At 42.7% G+C, this 27,963-nt stretch overlaps 1 protein-coding gene across 1 annotated transcript in view; it reads left to right on the top strand.

Moving 5' to 3' along the window:
- The window catches only part of LOC139394295 (threonylcarbamoyladenosine tRNA methylthiotransferase-like), a gene marked incomplete at its 3' end in the record, with an annotated part of 294,766 nt that extends 268,037 nt beyond the window's left edge, over positions 1–26,729 (top strand). The window contains exon 7 of the mRNA XM_071142320.1: positions 26,563–26,729. Within this exon, the coding sequence (XP_070998421.1) occupies positions 26,563–26,729 (167 nt within the window). The remainder of the gene's footprint in view (positions 1–26,562) is intronic.
- Between the last annotated feature and the right edge of the window lie 1,234 nt (positions 26,730–27,963).

Below are 27,963 nucleotides of genomic sequence, written 5' to 3'. Positions count from 1 at the left end.
ACCCAGCCTCAGTCCTATAATACCCCAACCCTTTACCCAGCCTCAGTCCTCCAATACCCCAACCCTCTACCCATACCCTATACCCAGCCTCAGTCTTACAATACCCCAACCCTCTACCCCAACCCTTTACCCAGCCTCAGTCTTACAATACCCCAACCCTCTACCCCAACCCTTTACCCAGCCTCAGTGCTACAGTACCCCAACCCTTTACCCCAACCCTTTACCCAGCCTCAGTCTTACAATACCCCAACCCTCTACCCCAACCCTTTACCCCAACCCTTTACCCAGCCTCAGTCTTACAATACCCCAACCCTCTACCCCAACCCTTTACCCCAACCCTTTACCCCAACCCTCTACCCCAACCCTCTACCCCAACCCTTTACCCCAACCCTCTACCCCAACCCTCTACCCCAACCCTTTACCCCAAACCTCTTCCCCAAACCTCAACCCCAACCCTCTACCCCAACCCTTTACCCCAACCCTCTACCCCATGATGTACTGTATGTAGGTCCAGTTCTACCTTGAGTCCCTGTATTATAGACCAGTATTATCCCTGTAGTATAGAGTAGTATTATCCCTGTAGTATAGAGTAGTATTATTCCTGTAGTATAGAGCAGTATTATCCCTGTAGTATAGAGTAGTATTATCCCTGTAGTATAGAGTAGTATTACCCCTGTAGTATAGATCATTATTTTCCCTGTAGTATAGATCAGTATTGTCCCTGTAGTATAGAGTAGTATTATCCCTGTAGTATAGAGTAGTATTATCCCTGTAGTATAGAGTAGTATTATCCCTGTAGTATAGAGTAGTATTATCTCTGTAGTATAGAGTAGTATTATCCCTGTAGTATAGAGTAGTATTATCCCTGTAGTATAGAGTAGTATTATCCCTGTAGTATAGAGTAGTATTATCCCTGTAGTATAGAGTAGTATTATCCCTGTAGTATTATCCCTGTAGTATTATCCCTGTAGTATTATCCCTGTAGTATTATCCCTGTAGTATAGAGTAGTATTATCCCTGTAGTATAGAGTAGTATTATCCCTGTAGTATAGAGTAGTATTATCCCGGTAGTATTATCCCTGTAGTATAGAGTAGTATTATCCCTGTAGTACAGAGTAGTATTATCCCTGTAGTATAGAGTAGTATTATCCCTGTAGTATAGAGTAGTATTATCCCTGTAGTATAGAGTAGTATTATCCCTGTAGTATTATCCCTGTAGTATAGAGTAGTATTATCCCTGTAGTATAGAGTAGTATTATCCCTGTAGTATTATCCCTGTAGTATTATCCCTGTAGTATAGAGCAGTATTATCCCTGTAGTATAGAGTAGTATTATCCCTGTAGTATAGAGTAGTATTATCCCTGTAGTATAGAGCAGTATTATCCCTGTAGTATAGAGTAGTATTATCCCTGTAGTATAGAATAGCATTATCCCTGTAGTATAGAGTAGTATTATCCCTGTAGTATTATCCCTGTAGTATAGAGCAGTATTATCCCTGTAGTATAGAGTAGTATTATCCCTGTAGTATAGAGTAGTATTATCCCTGTAGTATAGAGTAGTATTATCCCTGTAGTATAGAGTAGTATTATCCCTGTAGTATTATCCCTGTAGTATAGAGTAGTATTATCCCTGTAGTATAGAGTAGTATTATCCATGTAGTATAGAGTAGTATTATCCCTGTAGTATAGAATAGCATTATCCCTGTAGTATTATCCCTGTAGTATTATCCCTGTAGTATTATCCCTGTAGTATAGAGTAGTATTATCCCTGTAGTATAGAGTAGTATTATCCCTGTAGTATAGAGTAGTATTATCCCTGTAGTATAGAGTAGTATTATCCCTGTAGTATAGAGTAGTATTATCCCTGTAGTATATATCAGTATTATCCCTGTAGTATAGAGTAGTATTATCCCTGTAGTATAGAGTAGTATTATCCCTGTAGTATAGAGTAGTATTATCCCTGTAGTATAGAGTAGTATTATCCCTGTAGTATAGAGTAGTATTATCCCTGTAGTATAGAGTAGTATCATCCCTGTAGTATAGAGCAGTATTATCCCTGTAGTATAGAGTAGTATTATCCCTGTAGTATAGAGTAGTATTATCCCTGTAGTATAGAGCAGTATTATCCCTGTAGTATAGAGTAGTATTATCCCTGTATTATAGAGTAGTATTATCCCTGTAGTATAGAATAGCATTATCCCTGTAGTATAGAGTAGTATTATCCCTGTAGTATTATCCCTGTAGTATAGAGTAGTATTATCCCTGTATTATAGCGTAGTATTATCCCTGTAGTATAGAGTAGTATTATCCCTGTATTATAGAGTAGTATTATCCCTGTAGTATAGAGTAGTATTATCCCTGTAGTATAGAGTAGTATTATCCCTGTAGTATATATCAGTATTATCCCTGTAGTATAGAGTAGTATTATCCCTGTAGTATAGAGTAGTATTATCCCTGTAGTATAGAGTAGTATTATCCCTGTAGTATAGACCAGTATTATCCCTGTAGTATAGACCAGTATTATCCCTGTAGTATAGAGTAGTATTATCCCTGTAGTATAGAGTAGTATTATCCCTGTAGTATAGAGTAGTATTATCCCTGTAGTATAGAGTAGTATTATCCCTGTAGTATAGACCAGTATTATCCCTGTAGTATAGACCAGTATTATCCCTGTAGTATAGACCAGTATTATCCCTGTAGTATAGAGTAGTATTATCCCTGTAGTATAGAGTAGTATTATCCCTGTAGTATAGAGTAGTATTATCCCTGTAGTATAGAGTAGTATTATCCCTGTAGTATAGAGTAGTATTATCCCTGTAGTATAGAGTAGTATTATCCCTGTAGTATAGAGTGGTATTATCCCTGTAGTATAGAGTAGTATTATCCCTGTAGTAGTATCCCTGTAGTATAGAGTAGTATTATCCCTGTAGTATAGAGTAGTATTATCCCTGTAGTATAGAGTAGTATTATCCCTGTAGTATAGAGTAGTATTATCCCTGTAGTATTATCCCTGTAGTATAGAGTAGTATTATCCCTGTAGTATAGGGCAGTATTATCCCTGTAGTATAGAGTAGTATTATCCCTGTAGTATAGAGTAGTATTATCCCTGTAGTATAGAGTAGTATTATCCCTGTAGTATAGAGTAGTATTATCCCTGTAGTATAGAGTAGTATTATCCCTGTAGTATAGAGTAGTATTATCCCTGTAGTATAGAGTAGTATTATCCCTGTAGTATAGAGTAGTATTATCCCTGTAGTATAGAGTAGTATTATCCCTGTAGTATAGAGTAGTATTATCCCTGTAGTATAGAGTATAGAGTAGTATTATCCCTGTAGTATAGAGTAGTATTATCCCTGTAGTATAGAGTAGTATTATCCCTGTAGTAGTATCCCTGTAGTATAGAGTAGTATTATCCCTGTAGTATAGAGTAGTATTATCCCTGTAGTATAGAGTAGTATTATCCCTGTAGTATAGAGTAGTATTATCCCTGTAGTATTAGTATTATCCCTGTAGTATAGAGTAGTATTATCCCTGTAGTATAGAGTAGTATTATCCCTGTAGTATAGAGTAGTATTATCCCTGTAGTATAGAGTAGTATTATCCCTGTAGTATAGAGTAGTATTATCCCTGTAGTATAGAGTAGTATTATCCCTGTAGTATAGAGTAGTATTATCCCTGTAGTATAGAGTAGTATTATCCCTGTAGTATAGAGTAGTATTATCCCTGTAGTATAGAGTAGTATTATCCCTGTAGTATAGAGTAGTATTATCCCTGTAGTATTATCTCTGTAGTATAGAGTAGTATTATCCCTGTAGTATATAGTAGTATTATCCCTGTAGTATAGAGTAATATTATCCCTGTAGTATTATCCCTGTAGTATTATCCCTGTATTATAGAGTAGTATTATCCCTGTAGTATAGAGCAGTATTATCCCTGTAGTATAGAGTAGTATTATCCCTGTAGTATTATCCCTGTATTATAGAGTAGTATTATCCCTGTAGTATAGATCAGTATTATCCCTGTAGTATAGAGTAGTATTATCCCTGTAGTAATATCCCTGTAGTATTATCCCTGTATTATAGAGTAGTATTATCCCTGTAGTATAGAGTAGTATTATCCCTGTAGTATAGAGTAGTATTATCCCTGTAGTATAGAGTAGTATTATCCCTGTAGTATAGAGCAGTATTATCCCTGTAGTATAGAGTAGTATTATCCCTGTAGTATAGAGTAGTATTATCCCTGTAGTATAGAGCAGTATTATCCCTGTAGTATAGAGTAGTATTATCCCTGTAGTATTATCCCTGTAGTATCGAGTAGTATTATCCCTGTAGTGTTATCCCTGTAGTATAGAGTAGTGTTATCCCTGTAGTATAGAGTAGTATTATCCCTGTAGTATAGAGTAGTATTATCCCTGTAGTATAGAGTAGTATTATCCCTGTAGTATAGAGTAGTATTATCCCTGTAGTGTTCCCTGTAGTATAGAGTAGTATCCCTGTAGTATAGAGTAGTATTATCCCTGTAGTATAGAGCAGTATTATCCCTGTAGTATAGAGTAGTATTATCCCTGTAGTATAGAGTAGTATTATCCCTGTAGTATAGAGTAGTATTATCCCTGTAGTATAGAGTAGTATTATCCCTGTAGTATAGAGTAGTATTATCCCTGTAGTATAGAGTAGTATTATCCCTGTAGTATAGAGTAGTATTATCCCTGTAGTATAGAGTAGTATTATCCCTGTAGTATAGAGTAGTATTATCCCTGTAGTATAGAGTAGTATTATCCCTGTAGTATAGAGTAGTATTATCCCTGTAGTATTATCTCTGTAGTATAGAGTAGTATTATCCCTGTAGTATATAGTAGTATTATCCCTGTAGTATAGAGTAATATTATCCCTGTAGTATTATCCCTGTAGTATTATCCCTGTATTATAGAGTAGTATTATCCCTGTAGTATAGAGCAGTATTATCCCTGTAGTATAGAGTAGTATTATCCCTGTAGTATTATCCCTGTATTATAGAGTAGTATTATCCCTGTAGTATAGATCAGTATTATCCCTGTAGTATAGAGTAGTATTATCCCTGTAGTATTATCCCTGTAGTATTATCCCTGTATTATAGAGTAGTATTATCCCTGTAGTATAGAGTAGTATTATCCCTGTAGTATAGAGTAGTATTATCCCTGTAGTATAGAGTAGTATTATCCCTGTAGTATAGAGCAGTATTATCCCTGTAGTATAGAGTAGTATTATCCCTGTAGTATAGAGTAGTATTATCCCTGTAGTATAGAGCAGTATTATCCCTGTAGTATAGAGTAGTATTATCCCTGTAGTATTATCCCTGTAGTATAGAGTAGTATTATCCCTGTAGTGTTATCCCTGTAGTATAGAGTAGTGTTATCCCTGTAGTATAGAGTAGTATTATCCCTGTAGTATAGAGTAGTATTATCCCTGTAGTATATCCCTGTAGTATAGTATAGAGTAGTGTTATCCCTGTAGTATAGAGTAGTGTTATCCCTGTAGTATAGAGTAGTATTATCCCTGTAGTATAGAGCAGTATTATCCCTGTAGTATAGAGTAGTATTATCCCTGTAGTATAGAATAGTATTATCCCTGTAGTATAGATCAGTATTATCCCTGTAGTATAGAGTAGTATTATCCCTGTAGTATAGAGTAGTATTATCCCTGTAGTATAGAGTAGTATTATCCCTGTAGTATAGAGTAGTATTATCCCTGTAGTATAGAGTAGTATTATCCCTGTAGTATAGAGTAGTATTATCCCTGTAGTGTTATCCCTGTAGTATAGAGTAGTGTTATCCCTGTAGTATAGAGTAGTATTATCCCTGTAGTATAGAGCAGTATTATCCCTGTAGTATAGAGTAGTGTTATCCCTGTAGTATAGAGTAGTATTATCCCTGTAGTATAGAGTAGTATTATCCCTGTAGTATAGACCAGTAGTATCCCTGTAGTATAGAGCAGTATTATCCCTGTAGTATAGAGTAGTGTTATCCCTGTAGTATAGAGTAGTATTATCCCTGTAGTATAGAGTAGTATTATCCCTGTAGTATAGAGTAGTATTATCCCTGTAGTATTATCTCTGTAGTATAGAGTAGTATTATCCCTGTAGTATAGAGTAGTATTATCCCTGTAGTATTATCCCTGTAGTATAGAGTAGTATTATCCCTGTAGTATAGAGTAGTATACTACGTTCTAGCTCTACTACCCATGATGTAGAAGTCATGTATATTGAAGTTTCTGAGATTAATGGATCCAGTCAGAGGACTGTGACACTGACAGGTTGTTAAGTTCATATGAAACGTTCCTAATTAGTGTTCTCTAATCACAGCACACTTTTCGTTAGTCACATACAGTTCAGAAAAACCTTACAATTAACGGAGCAGTGTTTTTCTTTATATATTTGTGAAACGGCTTAAAGATCTAGAAGGATCCTGGCTCGCGATGCCGCTACATCTGATGTATTATAGCTAATTAATACATGAAGAGAAAAGAGGGGAAGGGGAGGAGGGGAGAGGGGGAAGGAGGGAGAGACGGGGAGAGAGGAGAGGGAAGGGGGGCGAGAGGGAAGGGGGGAGAGAGGGGAGGGGGGGCGAGAGGTAAGGGGGGAGAGAGCAGATGTGGGTCGAGAGGGAAGGGGGAGAGAGGGGAGGGGGTGATAGACGGGATACTCTGTCTGTTCCTTCCTAACCCTCGTTGCATCTGCTGTTGCTAACTCAACAGCTAGGAGGTATCACTTCTGTAGTGAATAAGAGTTCAAAGTTCATACCATTCGCAACCAAAGCTCACGCTGATGTTGGCTTCGTTCTGTAGTTATTATCTGAACCATTCTGACATCGGACCGTCGTCCTCGGAACAGGAGGTTATATTGTCGTCAAGGGCTTATATTGGAAGGGAGAGGAGGGCATGTTTGAAAAGTTTTATAGCCCATGTCCCTTCACAGGGGCTGATTGAGCAGAGCCCTGTCTTATGAAAACCCAAATCTCACATTTTAGAAGCTAAAATCACATTTCATCCCATCACGAATAATTTCATATTCAAACATTTAAATTTAACAACAATTCCATGTGAATCTGATAACTCTGATGTGTAGACTTTCCACTGTAGAGTTTGTCATCTTATCATTGATGAGAATGTCTCAGATGACAACCGAACTGACATCATATTCATTAAGTACCACCGCATATGTTCAAATGGTTGGATTACCAGAATATAGTTCATTTCCCCCCACCTTCTGATTTTCCCAGAATCTCTATGTTAACCAAGGGTTTTGAAAATGTAACATCAGTAGGGTAGAGAGAGGAAACAGGGGGGAAGAGGTATTTATGACTGTCATAAACCTACCCCCAGGCCAACGTCATGACATGAATATGATATGTAGTTTATAGAATGAAAGAACAGCAGTCTCTCTCTCTGTCTGTCTCTCTCTCTCGCTCTCTCTCTGTCTCTCTCTCTCTCCCTCTCTCTCTCTCTCTCTCCCTCTCTCACCAACTGGTTTCCCAGCTCTTCCCTCCAATGCTAAATGTAATCTGAAATTAGTATTAATTGTTACTAAGAAAGGAGCCTGAGTAATTTAAATCTTCATGGATACACTTGAATCAGAATGACATCCTTAAGCAGAGCTCCACCACGGGGCGTCTGAGCTGACAGAGAGCTGAGAGTCTTACTCCTGCATCCTGCTGACTAGATCTAATCATTACAACCCAATCATCAACCTCCTTTTTTCACTCTCTCTCTCTCTTTCACATTCATTATTTATTTCTCTCTGAATGAACTGATCTCCCTCTCCCCTCCCCTCCCCTCTCTCTCTCTCTCTCCTCTCTCTCTCTCTTTCTCCCCTCTCTCTCTCTCTCTCTCTCGCGCGCTCTATATCAATTCAATTCAATTCAAGGGCTTTATTGGCATGGGAAACATGTGTTAACATTGCCAGAGCAAGTGAGGTAGATAATATATAAAGTGAATATATAAAGTGAAATAAACAATAAAAATGAACAGTAAACATTACACATACAGAAGTTTCAAAACAGTAAAGACATTACAAATGTCATATTATATGTATATATACAGTGTTTTAACAATGTACAAATGGTTAAAGGACACAAGATAAAATAAATAAGCATAAATATGGGTTGTATTTACAATGGTGTATCTCTATCTCTCCCCTCTCTCTCCACTCGCTCTCTCTTTCTCCCCTCTCTCTCTCGGTTTCTATATCTCTATCTCTCCTCTCTCTCTCCCCTCTCTCTCTCGGTTTCTCTCTCTCTCGGTTTCTCTCCGTCGTTGCTGTTGGCATCTGGTCCTAGACCTTCTCTCTTGGCTCCTGTCTGTGGGTAAAGGACATGGAGAGAAGGGGGAGGTGGGGCTGAGGAGTGGGAGAGACTAGAGGGGGTGAGACATGGGGTTGGACAGTGGGAGAGGCTAGAGGGGGTGAGACATGGGGTTGGACAGTGGGATAGGCTAGAGGGGGTGAGACTTGGGGGTTGGATGGTGGGAGAGGCTAGAGGGGGTGAGACTTGGGGGTTGGATGGTGGGAGAGGCTAGAGGGGGTGAGACTTGGGGGTTGGATGGTGGGAGATGCTCGAGGGGAGGAAACATGGGGGTCAGATGGTGGGAGAGGCTAGAGGGGGTTGGAACAGTGGGGTGAGCAACGTGATCTCTCTACTCTCCCTCTTCTCCCTTCCTGGCCCCCTATCTATCTCTCTCTACTCTCCCTCTTCTCCCCCCCTGGCCCCCTCTCTATCTCTCTCTACTCTCCCTCTTCTCCCTCCCTGGCCCTCTCTACTCTCCCTCTTCTCCCTCCCTGGCCCTCTCTACTCTCCCTCTTCTCCCTCCCTGGCCCTCTCTACTCTCCCTCTTCTCCCTCCCTGGTCCTCTTCTCTTTCTGTTCACCCTGAGGAGTGAGGGAGTAGAGCTTTAAAAGCCTCATTAATAAGCCCTATTGTCCAGACCAGCAGCCGGAGCCGTGGGCAGCTGTTGCTTTGTGGCTGCATCTTGTTTCCTACTTAGAGGGAAAGAAACGACTGAATAGTCCAGATAGTGAATAGTCAAGGATAGGGATAATTTACCCCCCCTACCTCTCTGCTGCTCTGTGTGAACACAGGAGGTTAGGGGGGGGGGGGGGGGTGCTTCTTGTTGCTATGATGGGGGTGATCGGGGTGAAGGAAAGGGGTGAGGGGTGAAGGATAGGGGTGAGGCTGTTGTGTTTTCCCATAATGCCGCTGCGTGCTGAACAACAGTAGGGACCAACTGAAGGCAGAATGAAACGACAGATGGAGCAGTCCAATCCTTAATTATCCTCCTCCTATTTCTCTCTACCTCTCACATCTCTCCCCCTCTCTCCTCCTCTCCCCCTCTCACATCTCTCTCCCTCTATCCTCCTCTCCCCCTCTCACATCTCTCCTCGCTTCCTCCTCTCACATCTCTCTCCCTCTATCCTCCTCTCCCCCTCTCACATCTCTCCCCTTCTCTCCTCGTTTCCCCCTCTCACATCTCTCCCCTTCTCTTCTCGTTTCCCCCTCACATCTCTCTCCTTCTCTCCTCCTATCCCTCTCTCACATCTCTCCCCCTCCCACATCTCTCTCCTCCTCTCCCCCTCTCACATCTCTCCCCTTCTCTCCTCGTTTCCCCCTCTCACATCTCTCCTCCTCTCCCCCTTTCACATCTATCCCCCTCTCTCCTCGGAACCCCCTCTCACATCCCTCTCCCCCTCTCACATCTCTCCCCTTCTCCTCTTTTCTCCCTCTCACATCTCTCCCCCTCTCCTCTTTTCTCCCTCTCTCTTTGTTTCTTCCTCTCACATCCTCACATCTCTCCCCTTCTCTCCTCGCTTCCCCCTCTCACATCTATCTCCCTCTCTCCTCGTTTCCTCCTCTCACATCCTCACATCTCTCCTCTTTTCTCCCTCTCACATTTATCCCCCTCTCACATCTATCTCCCTCTCTCCTCGTTTCCTCCTCTCACATCCTCACATCTCTCCTTGTTTCTCCCTCTCACATTTATCCCCCTCTCACATCTATCTCCCTCTCTCTTCGTTTCCGATTCCCCCTCTCATTCTCTCTCCTATCCCTCAGTCTTTTTTCACCTCTAAACCTCTCCCTCTCTCCCCCGTTTCCACCCGTATCTATGAGACTGTGTCAGCGTTCACCCGTATCTATGAGACTGTGTCAACGTTCACCCGTATCTATGAGACTGTGTCAGCGTTCACCCGTATCTATGAGACTGTGTCAGCGTTCACCCGTATCTATGAGACTGTGTCAACGTTCACCCGTATCTATGAGACTGTGTCAGCGTTCACCCGTATCTATGAGACTGTCAGCGTTCACCCGTATCTATGAGACTGTGTCAGCATCCACCCGTATCTATGAGACTGTGTCAGCGTTCACCCGTATCTATGAGACTGTGTCAGCATCCACCCGTATCTATGAGACTGTGTCAGCGTTCACCCGTATCTATGAGACTGTCAGCGTTCACCCGTATCTATGAGACTGTGTCAGCATCCACCCGTATCTATGAGACTGTGTCAACGTTCACCCTTATCTATGAGACTGTGTCTTCGTTCATATTTCAGGCTCTGCCTGGCCTTAACCAAACCTCTCAGGATGTCTAGACAGAGAGTTAACAGTCTGGCTCTGCCTGGCCTTAACCAAACCTCTCAGGATGTCTAGACAGAGAGTTAACAGTCTGGCTCTGCCTGGCCTTAACCAAACCTCTCAGGATGTCTAGACAGAGAGTTAACAGTCTGGCTCTGCCTGGCCTTAACCAAACCTCTCAGGATGTTTAGACAGAGAGTTAACAGTCTTCAGGAGAAATAAGAGATGCTTACTGGTGCCTAGGTAAATGTAATCCAGATTAGATCACAGAGTCTATGTAGATTAGATCACTGAGCCTATGTAAATGTAATCCAGATTAGATCACTGAGCCTAGGTAGATGTAATCCAGATTAGACCACTGAGTCTATGTAGATGTGATCCAGGTTAGATCACTGAGCCTATGTAAATGTAATCCAGATTAGATCACTGAGCCTAGGTAGATGTAATCCAGATTAGACCACTGAGTCTATGTAGATGTAATCCAGGTTAGACCACTGAGTCTATGTAGATGTAATCCAGATTAGACCACTGAGCCTATGTAGATGTAATCCAGATTAGACCACTGAGCCTATGTAGAGGTAATCCAGATTAGACCACTGAGCCTATGTAGATGTAATACAGATTAGACCACTGAGCCTAGGTAAATGTAATCCAGGTTAGACCACTGAGTCTATGTAGAGGTAATCCAGATTAGACCACTGAGCCTATGTAGATGTAATCCAGGTTAGACCACTGAGTCTATGTAGATGTAATCCAGATTAGACCACTGAGTCTATGTAGATGTAATCCAGATTAGACCACTGAGCCTATGTAGAGGTAATCCAGATTAGACCACTGAGCCTAAGTAGATGTAATCCAGATTAGACCACTGAGCCTAGGTAAATGTAATCCAGATTAGACCACTGAGTCTATGTAGATGTAATCCAGATTAGACCACTGAGCCTATGTAGATGTAATCCAGATTACACCACTGAGCCTATGTAAATGTAATCCAGATTAGACCACTGAGCCTATGTAAATGTAATCCAGATTACACCACTGAGCTATAGCTGTATATGGAGAAACGAAACAAAGAGAAGAGAAGAAGCCTGGAGACATCGATGCTGTAATCTGAGCATGAATAAACATCAATATCAGCGGGACGATCGCCCGCGGTAACACAATGTTTATCATGGAGATTGGGGGAAGTAACAACAGGGAATATTATGTCAAATAAAAAGTGTGTGTGTGTGTGTGTGTGTGTGTGTGTGTGTGTGTGTCGCGAAACAGATAATTAAGATATGGGACATGAATATGTGCGTTAAACATGCAATCAGTTCTTAGCCCTCATTAGCATCTCTGCTCTCTGCCTGTTCTTTAGCATGCTAATCCCTAATGCTAAATAAAGAGCCCAGTCACTAGCCACCACTGAGCTCTGGCCCGGGCTCCAGCTATCCGGGGTTATGAACCTTGAGAGTGTGTGTGTGTGTTTGAGAAGAGGGTCATCTGTAATTACTCCGTCCAGCAGTAATGGAGCTGAACGTCCTTAGCATAGGGCTCCCTCTCTCCCGAGACGCTCGCTAAGCTTACCCCTGAGATATATACAGAGAGAGAGACCCCTGAGATATATACAGAGAGAGAGAGAGACCCCTGAGATATATACAGAAAGAGAGAGACCCCTGAGATATATACAGAGAGAGAGAGAGAGAGACCCCTGATATATATATATAGAGATATAGACCCCTGAGCTATATATATAGAGAGAGAGACCCCTGAGATATATATAGAGAGAGAGACCTCTGAGATATATTCAGAGAGAGATACCCCTTAGATATATACAGAGAAAGAGACCCCTGAGATATATACAGAGATAGAGACCCCTGAGATATATATATATATATATATATATATATATATATATAGAGAGAGAGAGACCCCTGAGATATATACAGAGAGAGACCCATGATATATATATATATATATATATATATATATATATATATATATATATATATATATAGAGAGAGAGAGAGACCCCTGAGATATATACAGAGAGAGAGACCCCTGAGATATATACAGAGAGAGAGAGGCCCCTGAGATATATACAGAGAGAGAGAGACCCCTGAGATATATACAGAGAGAGAGAGAGAGACCCCTGAGATATATATATATATATAGAGCGAGAGAGACCCCTGAGATTTATAAAGAGAGAGAGACCCCTGAGATTTATAAAGAGAGAGAGACCCTGAGATATATACAGAGAGAGAGACCCCTGAGATATATATAGAGAGAGAAACCCCTGAGATATATATAGAGAGAGACCCCTGAGATATGTATATATATAGAGAGAGACCCCTGAGATATATATATAGAGAGATAGACAGACACCTGAGATATATATATATATATAGAGAGAGAGACCCCTGAGATATATATATATATAGAGATAGACCCCTGATATATATATATATATATATATATAGAGAGAGAGACCCCTGAGATATATATATAGAGAGATAGACACCTGAGATATATATATATAGAGAGAGAGACCCCTGAGATATATATATATAGAGAGAGAGAGTGACCCCTGAGATATATATATAGAGATATACACCTGAGATATATATATAGAGAGAGAGACCCCTGAGATATATATATATATAGAGAGAGAGACCCCTGAGATATATATATATATAGAGAGAGAGAGAGAGAGACCCCTGAGATATATAGAGAGAGGGGTCAGCTGGATGGAGATTTTCCCTGAGACAGAGTACTTCTGGTTGGGTTGTGTGAGCCGTCTCAGATTTAACACAGTTTAAAATAGACAGAGATACCTTGTGTTCTAGAGCTGAGAGATGGTGGGGCTCATAATGACCACCTCACCCTGGGGTCACCCTGTCCTGGTACATACACACCTCACCCTGTCCTGGTACATACACACCTCACCCTGTCCTGGTACATACACACCTCACCCTGGGGTCACCCTGTCCTGGTACATAAACACCTCACCCTGGGGTTAACCTGTCCTGGTACATAAACACCTCACCCTGGGGTCACCCTGTCCTGGTACATACACACCTCACCCTGGGGTCACCCTGTCCTGGTACATACACACCTCACCCTGGGGTCACCCTGTCCTGGTACATAAACACCTCACCCTGGGGTCACCCTGCCCTGGTACATACACACCTCACCCTGGGGTCACCCTGTCCTGGTACATAAACACCTCACCCTGGGGTCACCCTGCCCTGGTACATACACACCTCACCCTGGGGTCACCCTGTCCTGGTACATACACACCTCACCCTGGGGTCACCCTGTCCTGGTACATACACACCTCACCCTGGGGTTACCCTGTCCTGGTACATAAACACCTCACCCTGGGGTCACCCTGTCCTGGTACATACACACCTCACCCTGGGGTCACCCTGTCCTGGTACATACACACCTCACCCTGGGGTTACCCTGTCCTGGTACATAAACACCTCACCCTGGGGTCACCCTGTCCTGGTACATAAACACCTCACCCTGGGGTCACCCTGTCCTGGTACATACACACCTCACCCTGGGGTCACCCTGTCCTGGTACATAACACCTCACCCTGGGGTCACCCTGCCCTGGTACATACACACCTCACCCTGGGGTCACCCTGTCCTGGTACATACACACCTCACCCTGGGGTCACCCTGTCCTGGTACATACACACCTCACCCTGGGGTTACCCTGTCCTGGTACATAAACACCTCACCCTGGGGTCACCCTGTCCTGGTACATACACACCTCACCCTGGGGTCACCCTGTCCTGGTACATACACACCTCACCCTGGGGTTACCCTGTCCTGGTACATAAACACCTCACCCTGGGGTCACCCTGCCCTGGTACATACACACCTCACCCTGGGGTCACCCTGTCCTGGTACATACACACCTCACCCTGGGGTCACCCTGTCCTGGTACATACACACCTCACCCTGGGGTTACCCTGTCCTGGTACATAAACACCTCACCCTGGGGTCACCCTGCCCTGGTACATACACACCTCACCCTGGGGTCACCCTGTCCTGGTACATACACACCTCACCCTGGGGTCACCCTGTCCTGGTACATACACACCTCACCCTGGGGTTACCCTGTCCTGGTACATAAACACCTCACCCTGGGGTCACCCTGTCCTGGTACATACACACCTCACCCTGGGGTTACCCTGTCCTGGTACATAAACACCTCACCCTGGGGTCACCCTGTCCTGGTTGCTCCACTCGACAGCTGTAGAGTCATTAGAGCAGAGTAGGGAGTTTGGTTCTCTGTGTTCAGAGAGGGTAAACACTGCTTTAAAATATATGAAACAGAATTAATCATTTACACTAGGGCTTGAGAGGCCAAATGAAATGTTAGCTGTTAGCTTTTGGTGAGGCTTTCAAAAAGGCAATTAACAATTTAGCTTTATTTTGGCTAAGCTCTTGAAATATTAATTTAGTTGAGTGTAGCTACGCCGTGTATCGTTTAATGTGAGTTCACTGTTTTACACACACCTCCCTAATGAGTTGAATGGATGGGAGCTGACAGGTTGTTCAGAGCTGCAGTCGATACTTCATCCTCCTCTACGTTAAGGCAGAGAGATAAACGTGGCCCGGATGTTCCTCTTTACAGCACCACTCACATCCACAGTGGTACAGGATGTTCCTCTTTACAGCACCACTCACATCCACAGTGGTACAGGATGTTCCCTCTACAGCACCACTCACATCCACAGTGGTACAGGATGTTCCTCTTTACAGCACCACTCACATCCACAGTGGAACAGGATGTTCCTCTTTACAGCACCACTCACATCCACAGTGGTACAGGATGTTCCTCTTTACAGCACCACTCACATCCACAGTGGTACAGGATGTTCCTCTTTACAGGACCACTCACATCCACAGTAGAACAGGATGTTCCTCTTTACAGCACCACTCACATCCACAGTGGTACAGGATATTCCTCTTTACAGCACCACTCACATCCACAGTGGAACACGATGTTCCCTCTACAGCACCACTCACATCCACAGTGGTACAGGATGTTCCCTCTACAGCACCACTCACATCCACAGTGGTACAGGATGTTCCTCTTTACAGCACCACTCACATCCACAGTGGTACAGGATGTTCCTCTTTACAGCACCACTCACATCCACAGTGGTACAGGATGTTCCTCTTTACAGGACCACTCACATCCACAGTAGAACAGGATGTTCCTCTTTACAGCACCACTCACATCCACAGTGGTACAGGATATTCCTCTTTACAGCACCACTCACATCCACAGTGGAACACGATGTTCCCTCTACAGCACCATTCACATCCACAGTGGTACAGGATGTTCCCTCTACAGCACCACTCACATCCACAGTGGTACAGGATGTTCCTCTTTACAGCACCACTCACATCCACAGTGGAACACGATGTTCCCTCTACAGCACCATTCACATCCACAGTGGTACAGGATGTTCCCTCTACAGCACCACTCACATCCACAGTGGTACAGGATGTTCCTCTTTACAGCACCACTCACATCCACAGTGGTACAGGATATTCCTCTTTACAGCACCACTCACATCCACAGTGGAACACGATGTTCCCTCTACAGCACCATTCACATCCACAGTGGTACAGGATGTTCCCTCTACAGCACCACTCACATCCACAGTGGTACAGGATGTTCCTCTTTACAGCACCACTCACATCCACAGTGGTACAGGATGTTCCTCTTTACAGCACCACTCACATCCACAGTGGTACAGGATGTTCCTCTTTACAGCACCACTCACATCCACAGTGGAACACGATGTTCCCTCTACAGCACCATTCACATCCACAGTGGTACAGGATGTTCCCTCTACAGCACCACTCACATCCACAGTGGTACAGGATGTTCCTCTTTACAGCACCACTCACATCCACAGTGGAACACGATGTTCCCTCTACAGCACCATTCACATCCACAGTGGTACAGGATGTTCCCTCTACAGCACCACTCACATCCACAGTGGTACAGGATGTTCCTCTTTACAGAACCACTCACATCCACAGTGGTACACGATGTTCCTCTTTACAGCACCATTCACATCCACAGTGGTACACGATGTTCCCTCTACAGCACCACTCACATCCACAGTGGTACAGGATGTTCCCTCTTTACAGCACCACTCACATCCACAGTGGTACAGGATGTTCCTCTTTACAGCACCACTCACATCCACAGTGGTACAGGATGTTCCTCTTTACAGCACCACTCACATCCACAGTGGACAGGATGTTCCTCTTTACAGCACCACTCACATCCACAGTGGTACAGGATGTTCCTCTTTACAGCACCACTCACATCCACAGTGGTACAGGATATTCCTCTTTACAGCACCACTCACATCCACAGTGGTACAGGATGTTCCGCTTTACAGCACCACTCACATCCACAGTGGTACAGGATGTTCCTCTTTACAGCACCACTCACATCCACAGTGGTACAGGATGGTCCTCTCTACAGCACCACTCACATCCACAGTGGTACAGGATGTTCCTCTACAGCACCACTCACATCCACAGTGGAACAGGATGTTCCCTCTACAGCACCACTCACATCCACAGTGGTACAGGACGTTCCCTCTACAGCACCACTCACATCCACAGTGGAACATGATGTTCCCCCTACAGCACCACAGGATGTTCCCCCTACAGCACCACTCACATCCACAGTGGTACAGGATACATATTTGGCTATATACTGGGTAGTTTAGCTTCTCCTGGAGCGTAGGCCAGCTTCACTACGTACTGGGTAGTTGTACTTCTCCTGGAGCGTAGGCCAGCTTCACTACATACTGGGTAGTTGTACTTCTCCTGGAGCGTAGGCCAGCTTCACTACGTACTGGGTAGTTGTACTTCTCCTGGAGCGTAGGCCAGCTTCACTACGTACTGGGTAGTTGTACTTCTCCTGGAGCGTAGGCCAGCTTCACTACGTACTGGGTAGTTGTACTTCTCCTGGAGCGTAGGCCAGCTTCACTACGTACTGGGTAGTTGTACTTCTCCTGGAGCGTAGGCCAGCTTCACTACGTGCTGGGTAGTTGTACTTCTCCTGGAGCGTAGGCCAGCTTCACTACATACTGGGTAGTTGAACTTCTCCTGGAGCGTAGGCCAGCTTCACTACGTACTGGGTAGTTTAGCTTCTCCTGGAGCGTAGACCAGCTTCACCACGTACTGGGTAGTTGAACTTCTCCTGGAGTGTAGGCCAGCTTCACTACGTACTGGGTAGTTGAACTTCTCCTGGAGCGTAGGCCAGCTTCACTACGTACTGGTGAGTTGTACTTCTCTTGGAGCGTAGGCCAGCTTCACTACGTACTGGGGAGTTGTACTTCTCCTGGAGCGTAGGCCAGCTTCACTACATACTGGGTAGTTGAACTTCTCCTGGAGCGTAGGCCAGCTTCACTACGTACTGGGTAGTTGAATTTCTCCTGGAGCGTAGGCCAGCTTCACTACGTACTGGGTAGTTTAGCTTCTCCTGGAGCGTAGACCAGCTTCACCACGTACTGGGTAGTTGAACTTCTCCTGGAGTGTAGGCCAGCTTCACTACATACTGGGTAGTTGAACTTCTCCTGGAGCGTAGGCCAGCTTCACTACGTACTGGTGAGTTGTACTTCTCTTGGAGCGTAGGCCAGCTTCACTACGTACTGGGGAGTTGTACTTCTCCTGGAGCGTAGGCCAGCTTCACTACGTACTGGGTAGTTGTGCTTCTCCTGGAGCGTAGGCCAGCTTCACTATGTACTGGGTAGTTGTACTTCTCCTGGAGCGTAGGCCAGCTTCACTACATACTGGGTACTTCTCCTGGAGCGTAGGCCAGCTTCAAGAGGTTTCTATCTTATTCAGTCCTCGGACATGATACATCGTATGCTGCAGATATAATGTCACGTTACGGTTGACAACAGCAAGGAGAACATGATCTCTGTCCAAGGCAGACAAAACATTTCCCAGCCAATGGAGCTGTTCCAAACCTCTGCCTGACGTCCGAGTCCTGCCACACTGTTGGCTTGGGGTTAGTAGTGTTAGTGACAGGCAGACGACAGACACTTGGCTCAGGGAGGGTTGGGTTAGTAGAGTTACTAACAGGCAGACGGCCTCAGACCTCCCCTGCGGCCTCCCCTGCCCTCGTCCCTCTGTTCCTGGGCCAGCAGCCTGCCTCCCTGCCCCAGCCCTCTCCTGTCCTCCCACCCCCGTCACTGGGCCAGCAGCCTGCCTCCCTGCTCCAGCCTGATGTTTTGTTTGGAGAGGGTTAGGCAAAGCACTCAGCTGCCCCCCTCGTCATGACTGCCTGCACCCACTGCATCTGCCCTCCCCCCCCCCCATGTTTGGGACTCTACCTTTCCACCTCTCCCCCTTTCCACCTCTCCCCCCCTGCTTGTTCAGGGACACACCCTCCAGTCCTCTCCACCCTGTTGCTCTAAACCCAGAGATCCCTCTCTATTCCCTGTCTCTTTCCACACCAGCCCTGTTTCCATCCCTCTCTCTGCTTCTCCCTTGTCCTTCCCTTGTGAGATCTCGTGTGCGTTTACAGGTTGTTTTTTGTAGGAATGTATTTATGAACATCAGCCTCCGCAACAATCCACCCGTGAATGTATGACATCAAGCCTTCCTGTAGATGGGTTCTAATGGGGCTGCTGTGGAAAGAACATAGAGGAAGCAGGTCACAGTAACACAGCGTTAATCTCATTGAACCACATGCAGGTGATGGAAATGTCAGCCTGACACTCACATCCTGTTTTCTTTGCCGTGGTTAACGATGGAGTCCTCTCTTCAGTTCATACAGGTTCATTATATATATTATTTTTGTTTTGACTAGTTTACCCTCTATTACCTTGCTATGAGCACTCCCATTGGGAGGCAAGGTTCCTTATGTACCCCTGTTGAATCTGTTATGATATTCAGTTTGTTTGGCTGTGTGTTTTTACAAGTTATCCGACGCTATAGGCAAGGATCTGATATGCCCGTACAGAAACTATTTTCTAAGTCAAATTGTCTGTCTTTACTTATCCTCCTCAGTGAGACACAGGACTAGGAGGCTCCCTTCATTGTTCTCCAGATTCAAAACCGCTTGCTGAAGCCCTCTGCCAAAAATAACATGACTGAATCCAAGGTTATGAAATAACTTTTAAAAAAGTCACTATATCAAAGAGGCAGATTCAGTCTCAGACCTGGCCTCAGTGCCGGTGTGGGATTCAACGTCTAGGTCAACAAGTCTCCACAGAGGTTCTCCAGTGTTCTTTACTGCAAATTCTGAGAATGAAGATTGGTATTGTAGACCCAAGGTTCTTGTGGTAGACCCAAGGTTCTTGTGGTAGACCCAAGGTTGTTATTGTAGACCCAAGGTTGTTATTGTAGACCCAAGGTTGTTATTGTAGACCCAAGGTTGTTATTGTAGACCCAAGGTTGTTATTGTAGACCCAAGGTTCTTGTGGTAGACCCAAGGTTGTTATTGTAGACCCAAGGTTGTTATTGTAGACCCAAGGTTCTTCTGGTAGACCCAAGGTTGTTATTGTAGACCCACGGTTGTTGTGGTAGACCCACGGTTGTTGTGGTAGACCCACGGTTGTTATTGTAGACCCAAGGTTGTTATTGTAGACCCAAGGTTGTTATTGTAGACCCAAGGTTGTTGTTGTAGACCCAAGGTTGTTATTGTAGACCCAAGGTTGTTATTGTAGACCCAAGGTTGTTATTGTAGACCCAAGGTTGTTATTGTAGACCCAAGGTTGTTATTGTAAACCCAAGGTTGTTATTGTAGACCCAAGGTTGTTATTGTAGACCCAAGGTTGTTATTGTAGACCCAAGGTTGTTATTGTAGACCCAATGTTGTTATTGTAGACCCAAGGTTGTTATTGTAGACCCAAGGTTCTTGTGGTAGACCCACGGTTGTTATTGTAGACCCAATGTTGTTATTGTAGACCCAAGGTTATTATTGTAGACCCAAGGTTGTTATTGTAGACCCAAGGTTATTATTGTAGACCCAAGGTTCTTGTTGTAGACCCAAGGTTATTATTGTAGACCCAAAGTTATTATTGTAGACCCAAGGTTATTATTGTAGACCCAAGGTTCTTATTGTAGACCCAAGGTTCTTATTGTAGACCCAAGGTTATTATTGTAGACCCACAGTTATTATTGTAGACCCAAGGTTATTATTGTAGACCCAAAGTTATTATTGTAGACCCAAGGTTATTATTGTAGACCCAAGGTTATTATTGTAGACCCAAGGTTATTATTGTAGACGCAAAGTTATTATTGTAGAACCAAGGTTATTATTGTAGACCCAAGGTTCTTATTGTAGACCCAAGGTTCTTATTGTAGACCCAAGGTTATTATTGTAGACTCAAGGTTCTTATTGTAGACCCACAGTTATTATTGTAGACCCAAGGTTCTTATTGTAGACCCAATGTTCTTATTGTAGACCCAAAGTTATTATTGTAGACCCAAAGTTGTTATTGTAGACCCAAGGTTGTTATTGTAGACCCAAGGTTCTTGTGGTAGACCCACGGTTGTTATTGTAGACCCAAGGTTGTTATTGTAGACCCAAGGTTATTATTGTAGACCCAAGGTTATTATTGTAGACCCAAGGTTATTATTGTAGACCCAAGGTTGTTATTGTAGACCCAAGGTTATTATTGTAGACCCAAGGTTGTTATTGTAGACCCAAGGTTATTATTGTAGACCCAAGGTTCTTGTTGTAGACCCAAGGTTATTATTGTAGACCCAAAGTTATTATTGTAGACCCACAGTTATTATTGTAGACCCAAGGTTATTATTGTAGACCCAAAGTTATTATTGTAGACCCAAGGTTATTATTGTAGACCCACGGTTATTATTGTAGACCCAAGGTTATTATTGTAGACCCAAAGTTATTATTGTAGACCCAAGGTTATTATTGTAGACCCAAGGTTCTTATTGTAGACCCAAGGTTCTTATTGTAGACCCAAGGTTATTATTGTAGACTCAAGGTTCTTATTGTAGACCCACAGTTATTATTGTAGACCCAAGGTTCTTATTGTAGACCCAATGTTCTTATTGTAGACCCAAAGTTATTATTGTAGACCCAAGGTTATTATTGTAGACCCAAGGTTATTATTGTAGACCCAAGGTTATTATTGTAGACCCAAAGTTATTATTGTAGACCCAAGGTTATTATTGTAGACCCAAGGTTCTTATTGTAGACCCAAGGTTCTTATTGTAGACCCAAGGTTATTATTGTAGACTCAAGGTTCTTATTGTAGACCCACAGTTATTATTGTAGACCCAAGGTTCTTATTGTAGACCCAATGTTCTTATTGTAGACCCAAAGTTATTATTGTAGACCCAAAGTTATTATTGTAGACCCAAGGTTATTATTGTAGACCCAAGGTTATTGTAGTAGACCCAAGGTTCTTATTGTAGACCCACGGTTATTATTGTAGACCCAAGGTTATTATTGTAGACCCAAGGTTCTTATTGTAGACCCAAGGTTATTATTGTAGACCCAAGGTTATTATTGTAGACCCAAGGTTATTATTGTAGACCCAAGGTTCTTATTGTAGACCCAAGGTTCTTATTGTAGACCCAAGGTTATTATTGTAGACCCAAAGTTCTTATTGTAGACCCAAAGTTATTATTGTAGACCCACAGTTATTATTGTAGACCCAAGGTTATTATTGTAGACCCAAAGTTATTATTGTAGACCCAAGGTTATTATTGTAGACCCAAGGTTCTTATTGTAGACCCAAGGTTATTAATGTAGACTCAAGGTTCTTATTGTAGACCCACAGTTATTATTGTAGACCCAAGGTTCTTATTGTAGACCCAATGTTCTTATTGTAGACCCAAAGTTATTATTGTAGACCCAAAGTTATTATTGTAGACCCAAGGTTATTATTGTAGACCCAAGGTTCTTGTGGAAGGTCATTATTATTTAAATAAAAACATTCTGTATGTGTCCTGTGTTGAGTTTGGGTTTGGGTTGAGTTTGGGTTTGGGTTGAGTTTGGGTTTGGGTTTGGGTTTGGGTTGAGTTTGGGTTGCCTCTATATGCTGCTACTTCTCTGATGATTATTGATGTTTGGGTTTCAGCCTCTCCGTCTCAGGTTCAGTGTTCAGCCTGCGGGAAATTGACGGTGAAGGATTTCATTGATAATAAATTAGTGTTTCTGACTTGAACAGAACATGGGGAGAATGGAGGGAGGGAGAGCGAGAAGAATATTGATGGGGTCTGAGGTCCTCTGAGTGTGAAACAGGGAGCAAGAGAGAGACCTCATTAGCGAGCTACTCACCTGAATACAACCTTACTGTGTGCGTGAGTCTGTGTGCGTGAGTCTGTGTGTGTGTGTGAGTCTGTGTGTGAGTCTGTGTGCGAGTCTGTGTGCATGAGTCTGTGTGTGTGAGTCTGTGTGTGTGAGTCTGTGTGTGTGCGTCTGTGTGTGTGAGTCTGTGTGCATGAGTCTGTGTGCGCGAGTCTGTCTGTGTGAGTGAGTCTGTCTGTGTGCATAAATGAGTCTGTGTGCTCCTTCAGTTTGACTCACTCCCAGCACCATTTATCTGACTCAGTTATTGTAATGATCCCCTGCAGTCAGCATTCACTATAATCAGCCGTTTCCTCTGAATCCTAAATGGGAAGCGATCTGCCATGAGATGGGTTAGTGGTTGACATCCAGGTAGGAGACAGAGACCTGAGTGGTAACTACTTCCATTTGATCTGCGAGACGGGCCAATACATTATTATGTTGTTGTAGGGATCTATCAAGGTAGCCTATTTACTAAGGGATTTACTGAGGGATTTACTGAGGGATTTACTGAGGGATTTACTGAGTGATTTACTGAGGGATTTACTGAGTGATTTACTGAGGGATTTACTGAGTGATTTACGGAGGGATTTACTGAGGGATTTACTAAGGGATTTACTGAGGGATTTACTGAGGGATTTACTGAGGGATTTACTGAGGGATTTACTGAGGGATTTACTGAGTGATTTACGGAGGGATTTACTGAGTGATTTACTAAGGGATTTACTGAGGGATTTACTGATGGATTTACTGAGGGATTTACTGAGGGATTTACTGAGGGATTTACTGAGGGATTTACTGAGGGATTTACTGAGGGATTTACTGAGGGATTTACTAATGGATTTACTGAGGGATTTACTAAGGGATTTACTAAGGGATTTACTGAGTGATTTACGGAGGGATTTACTGAGTGATTTACTGAGGGATTTACTGAGGGATTTACTGAGGGATTTACTGAGGGATTTACTGAGGGATTTACTAAGGGATTTACTAAGGGATTTACTGAGGGATTTACTAAGGGATTTACTGAGGGATTTACTAAGGGATTTACTGATGGATTTACTGAGGGATTTACTAATGGACTTACTGAGGGACTTACTTAGGGATTTACTGAGGGATTTACTGAGGGATTTACTGAGAGATTTACTGAGGGATTTACTGAGGGATTTACTAATGGACTTACTGAGGGATTTACTTAGGGATTTACTGAGGGGTTTACTGAGGGATTTACTAAGAGATGTACTAAGGGATTTACTAAGAGGTTACTAAGGTATTTACTAAGAGGTTACTAAGGTATTTACTAAGAGGTTACTAAGGTATTTACTAAGAGGTTACTAAGGTATTTACTAAGAGGTTACTAAGGTATTTACTAAGAGGTTACTAAGGTATTTACTAAGGTATTTACTAAGAGGTTACTAAGGTATTTACTAAGAGGTTACTAAGAGGTTACTAAGGTATTTACTAAGAGGTTACTAAGGTATTTACTAAGGTATTTACTAAGGTATTTACTAAGGTATTTACTAAGAGGTAACTAAGGTATTTACTAAGAGGTTACTAAGGTATTTACTAAGAGGTTACTAAAAGAGGTTACTAAGGTATTTACTAAGAGGTTACTAAGGTATTTACTAAGAGGTTACTAAGGTATTTGCTAAGAGGTTACTAAGGTATTTACTAAGAGGTTACTAAGGTATTTACTAAGAGGTTACTAAGAGGTTACTAAGGTATTTACTAAGGTATTTACTAAGGTATTTACTAAGGTATTTACTAAGGTATTTACTAAGAGGTTACTAAGAGGTTACTAAGGTATTTACTAAGAGGTTACTAAGGTATTTACTAAGAGGTTACTAAGGTATTTACTAAGAGGTTACTAAAAGAGGTTACTAAGGTATTTACTAAGAGGTTACTAAGGTATTTACTAAGAGGTTACTAAGGTATTTACTAAGAGGTTACTAAGAGGTTACTAAGGTATTTACTAAGAGGTTACTAAGGTATTTACTAAGAGGTTACTAAGGTATTTACTAAGAGGTTACTAAGAGGTTACTAAGGTATTTACTAAGAGGTTACTAAGGTATTTACTAAGAGGTTACTAAGGTATTTACTAAGAGGTTACTAAGAGGTTACTAAAGTATTTACTAAGAGGTTACTAAGAGGTTACTAAGGTATTTACTAAGAGGTTACTAAGGTATTTACTAAGAGGTTACTAAGGTATTTACTAAGAGGTTACTAAGGTATTTACTAAGAGGTTACTAAGGTATTTACTAAGAGGTTACTAAGGTATTTACTAAGAGGTTACTAAGGTATTTACTAAGGTATTTACTAAGAGGTTACTAAGGTATTTACTAAGAGGTTACTAAGAGGTTACTAAGGTATTTACTAAGAGGTTACTAAGGTATTTACTAAGGTATTTACTAAGGTATTTACTAAGAGGTTACTAAGGTATTTACTAAGGTATTTACTAAGGTATTTACTAAGGTATTTACTAAGGTATTTACTAAGAGGTAACTAAGGTATTTACTAAGAGGTTACTAAGGTATTTACTAAGAGGTTACTAAAAGAGGTTACTAAGGTATTTACTAAGAGGTTACTAAGGTATTTACTAAGAGGTTACTAAGGTATTTACTAAGAGGTTACTAAGGTATTTACTAAGAGGTTACTAAGGTATTTACTAAGAGGTTGCTAAGAGGTTACTAAGGTATTTACTAAGAGGTTACTAAGGTATTTACTAAGAGGTTACTAAGAGGTTACTAAGGTATTTACTAAGGTATTTACTAAGGTATTTACTAAGGTATTTACTAAGGTATTTACTAAGAGGTTACTAAGAGGTTACTAAGGTATTTACTAAGAGGTTACTAAGGTATTTACTAAGAGGTTACTAAGATATTTACTAAGAGGTTACTAAAAGAGGTTACTAAGGTATTTACTAAGAGGTTACTAAGGTATTTACTAAGAGGTTACTAAGAGGTTACTAAGGTATTTACTAAGAGGTTACTAAGGTATTTACTAAGAGGTTACTAAGGTATTTACTAAGAGGTTACTAAGAGGTTACTAAAGTATTTACTAAGAGGTTACTAAGAGGTTACTAAGGTATTTACTAAGAGGTTACTAAGGTATTTACTAAGAGGTTACTAAGAGGTTACTAAAGTATTTACTAAGAGGTTACTAAGAGGTTACTAAGGTATTTACTAAGAGGTTACTAAGGTATTTACTAAGAGGTTACTAAGGTATTTACTAAGAGGTTACTAAGAGGTTACTAAAGTATTTACTAAGAGGTTACTAAGGTATTTACTAAGAGGTTACTAAGAGGTTACTAAGGTATTTACTAAGAGGTTACTAAGGTATTTACTAAGAGGCTGCTAAGGTATTTACTAAGACGATGCTAAGGTATTTACTAAGGTATTGTTTTACCAGTAATCATCTTCTACATTATGTTGATATGCTGCCGTATCAGATGATGTTCACTGTATTTTATCATCCGTATGTTTTATAGTGTGCATCTCTTTTCCTCAGAGACAATAATAACAACTATTTACTTGTTGGTTTCTTTGTGATTTTCTATGTGGTTATTGCAGTACGTCATGGTATTTAGTGTGTTCTTACAGGGGTATTCTCTCTCTCTCTCTCTCTCTCTCTGCTCTCTCTCTCTCTCTCCCTCCTCAGAGGGTGTGTGTGAGATCTGGCTGACCAGTGAGGACACCGGGGCTTATGGGAAGGACATCGGGACAGACCTGCCCACTCTGCTATGGAGACTAGTGGAAGAAATTCCCGAAGGAGCTATGCTGAGACTGGGCATGACCAACCCTCCGTACATCCTGGAGCACCTAGAGGTACCGTCACTGTGTGTGTGTGTGTGTCTGACAGTGTGTGTGTTAGTGTATGAATGGGTGTATGCGTCTCTCTGTGTGTGTGTCTCTGACAGTGTGAGTTAGTGTATGAATGTGTGTGTGTGTGTGTGTGTATGAATGTGTGTGTGTGTGTGTGTGCATAAGTGTGTGTCTGACAGCATGTGTGTGTGTTAGTGTATGTATCTGACAGTATGTATGTGTGTTTGTGTGTGTTAGTGTATGAGTGTGTGTATATGTCTGAGAGTGTGTGTGTGTTAGTGGGTGTGTGTCTCTGACAGTGTGTGTGTGTGTGTGTGTGTTAGTGTATGAGTGTGTGTATGTGTCTGACACTGTGTGTGTGTTAGTGGGTGTCTGACAGTGTGTGTGTGTGTGAGTGTGTGTATATGTCTGACAGTGTGTGTGTGTGTTAGTGTATGAGTGTGTGTATATGTCTGACGGTGTGTGTGTGTTAGCGTCTGATGTGCCACACTAGTAACAGGGTAGAGGTACTGTGACGAGCTGTTTTAATTGGCTGGGGGGTTCATTGAGGCTGTAATGTGGTCCCCGTATGTATAGGCCACGTTTATGCTCTGATACATTCAAATTATAACCTGACCAAGCTTCCTGCTAATGAAGGAAATAACAGTTAAATGCTAATTAGTCGTGTAATTTTGATAGTTGGATGTATATGGAGGACAGTGGGAAGGCGTTTTTTTTCATGCAATGGGTTCCTCCGCCTAGCGATGGGTTTGTCTGCCTAGCGATGGGTTCATCGGCCTAACGATGGGTTTGTCTGCCTAGCGATGGGTATGTCTTCCTAGCGATGGGTTCCTCTGCCTAGCGATGGGTTTGTCTGCCTAGCGATGGGTTCATCCGCCTAGCGATGGGTTTGTCTGCCTAGCGATGGGTTCGTCTGCCTAGCGATGGGTTTGTCTGCCTAGCGTTGGGTTCATCCGCCTAGCGATGGGTTTGTCTGCCTAGCGATGGGTTCGTCCACCTAGCGATGGGTTCGTCTGTCTAGTGATGGGTTCGTCTGCCTAGCGATGGGTTCGTCTGCCTAGCGATGAGTATGTCTGCCTAGCGATGGGTTCCTCCGCCTAGCGATGGGTTCGTCCGTCTAGCGATGGGTTCCTCCGCCTAGCGATGGGTTCCTCCGCCTATCGATGGGTTCCTCCGCCTAGCGATGGGTTCGTCCGTCTAGCGATAGGTTTGTCCGCCTAGCGATGGGTTCGTCCGC

This window comes from Oncorhynchus clarkii, unplaced genomic scaffold (assembly GCF_045791955.1).
Source record: "Oncorhynchus clarkii lewisi isolate Uvic-CL-2024 unplaced genomic scaffold, UVic_Ocla_1.0 unplaced_contig_10514_pilon_pilon, whole genome shotgun sequence".
In the NCBI taxonomy this organism is placed as follows: domain Eukaryota; kingdom Metazoa; phylum Chordata; class Actinopteri; order Salmoniformes; family Salmonidae; genus Oncorhynchus; species Oncorhynchus clarkii.
Note: the sequence above shows the minus strand (reverse complement) of the source record. Positions and strands in the feature narration are given on the sequence as shown.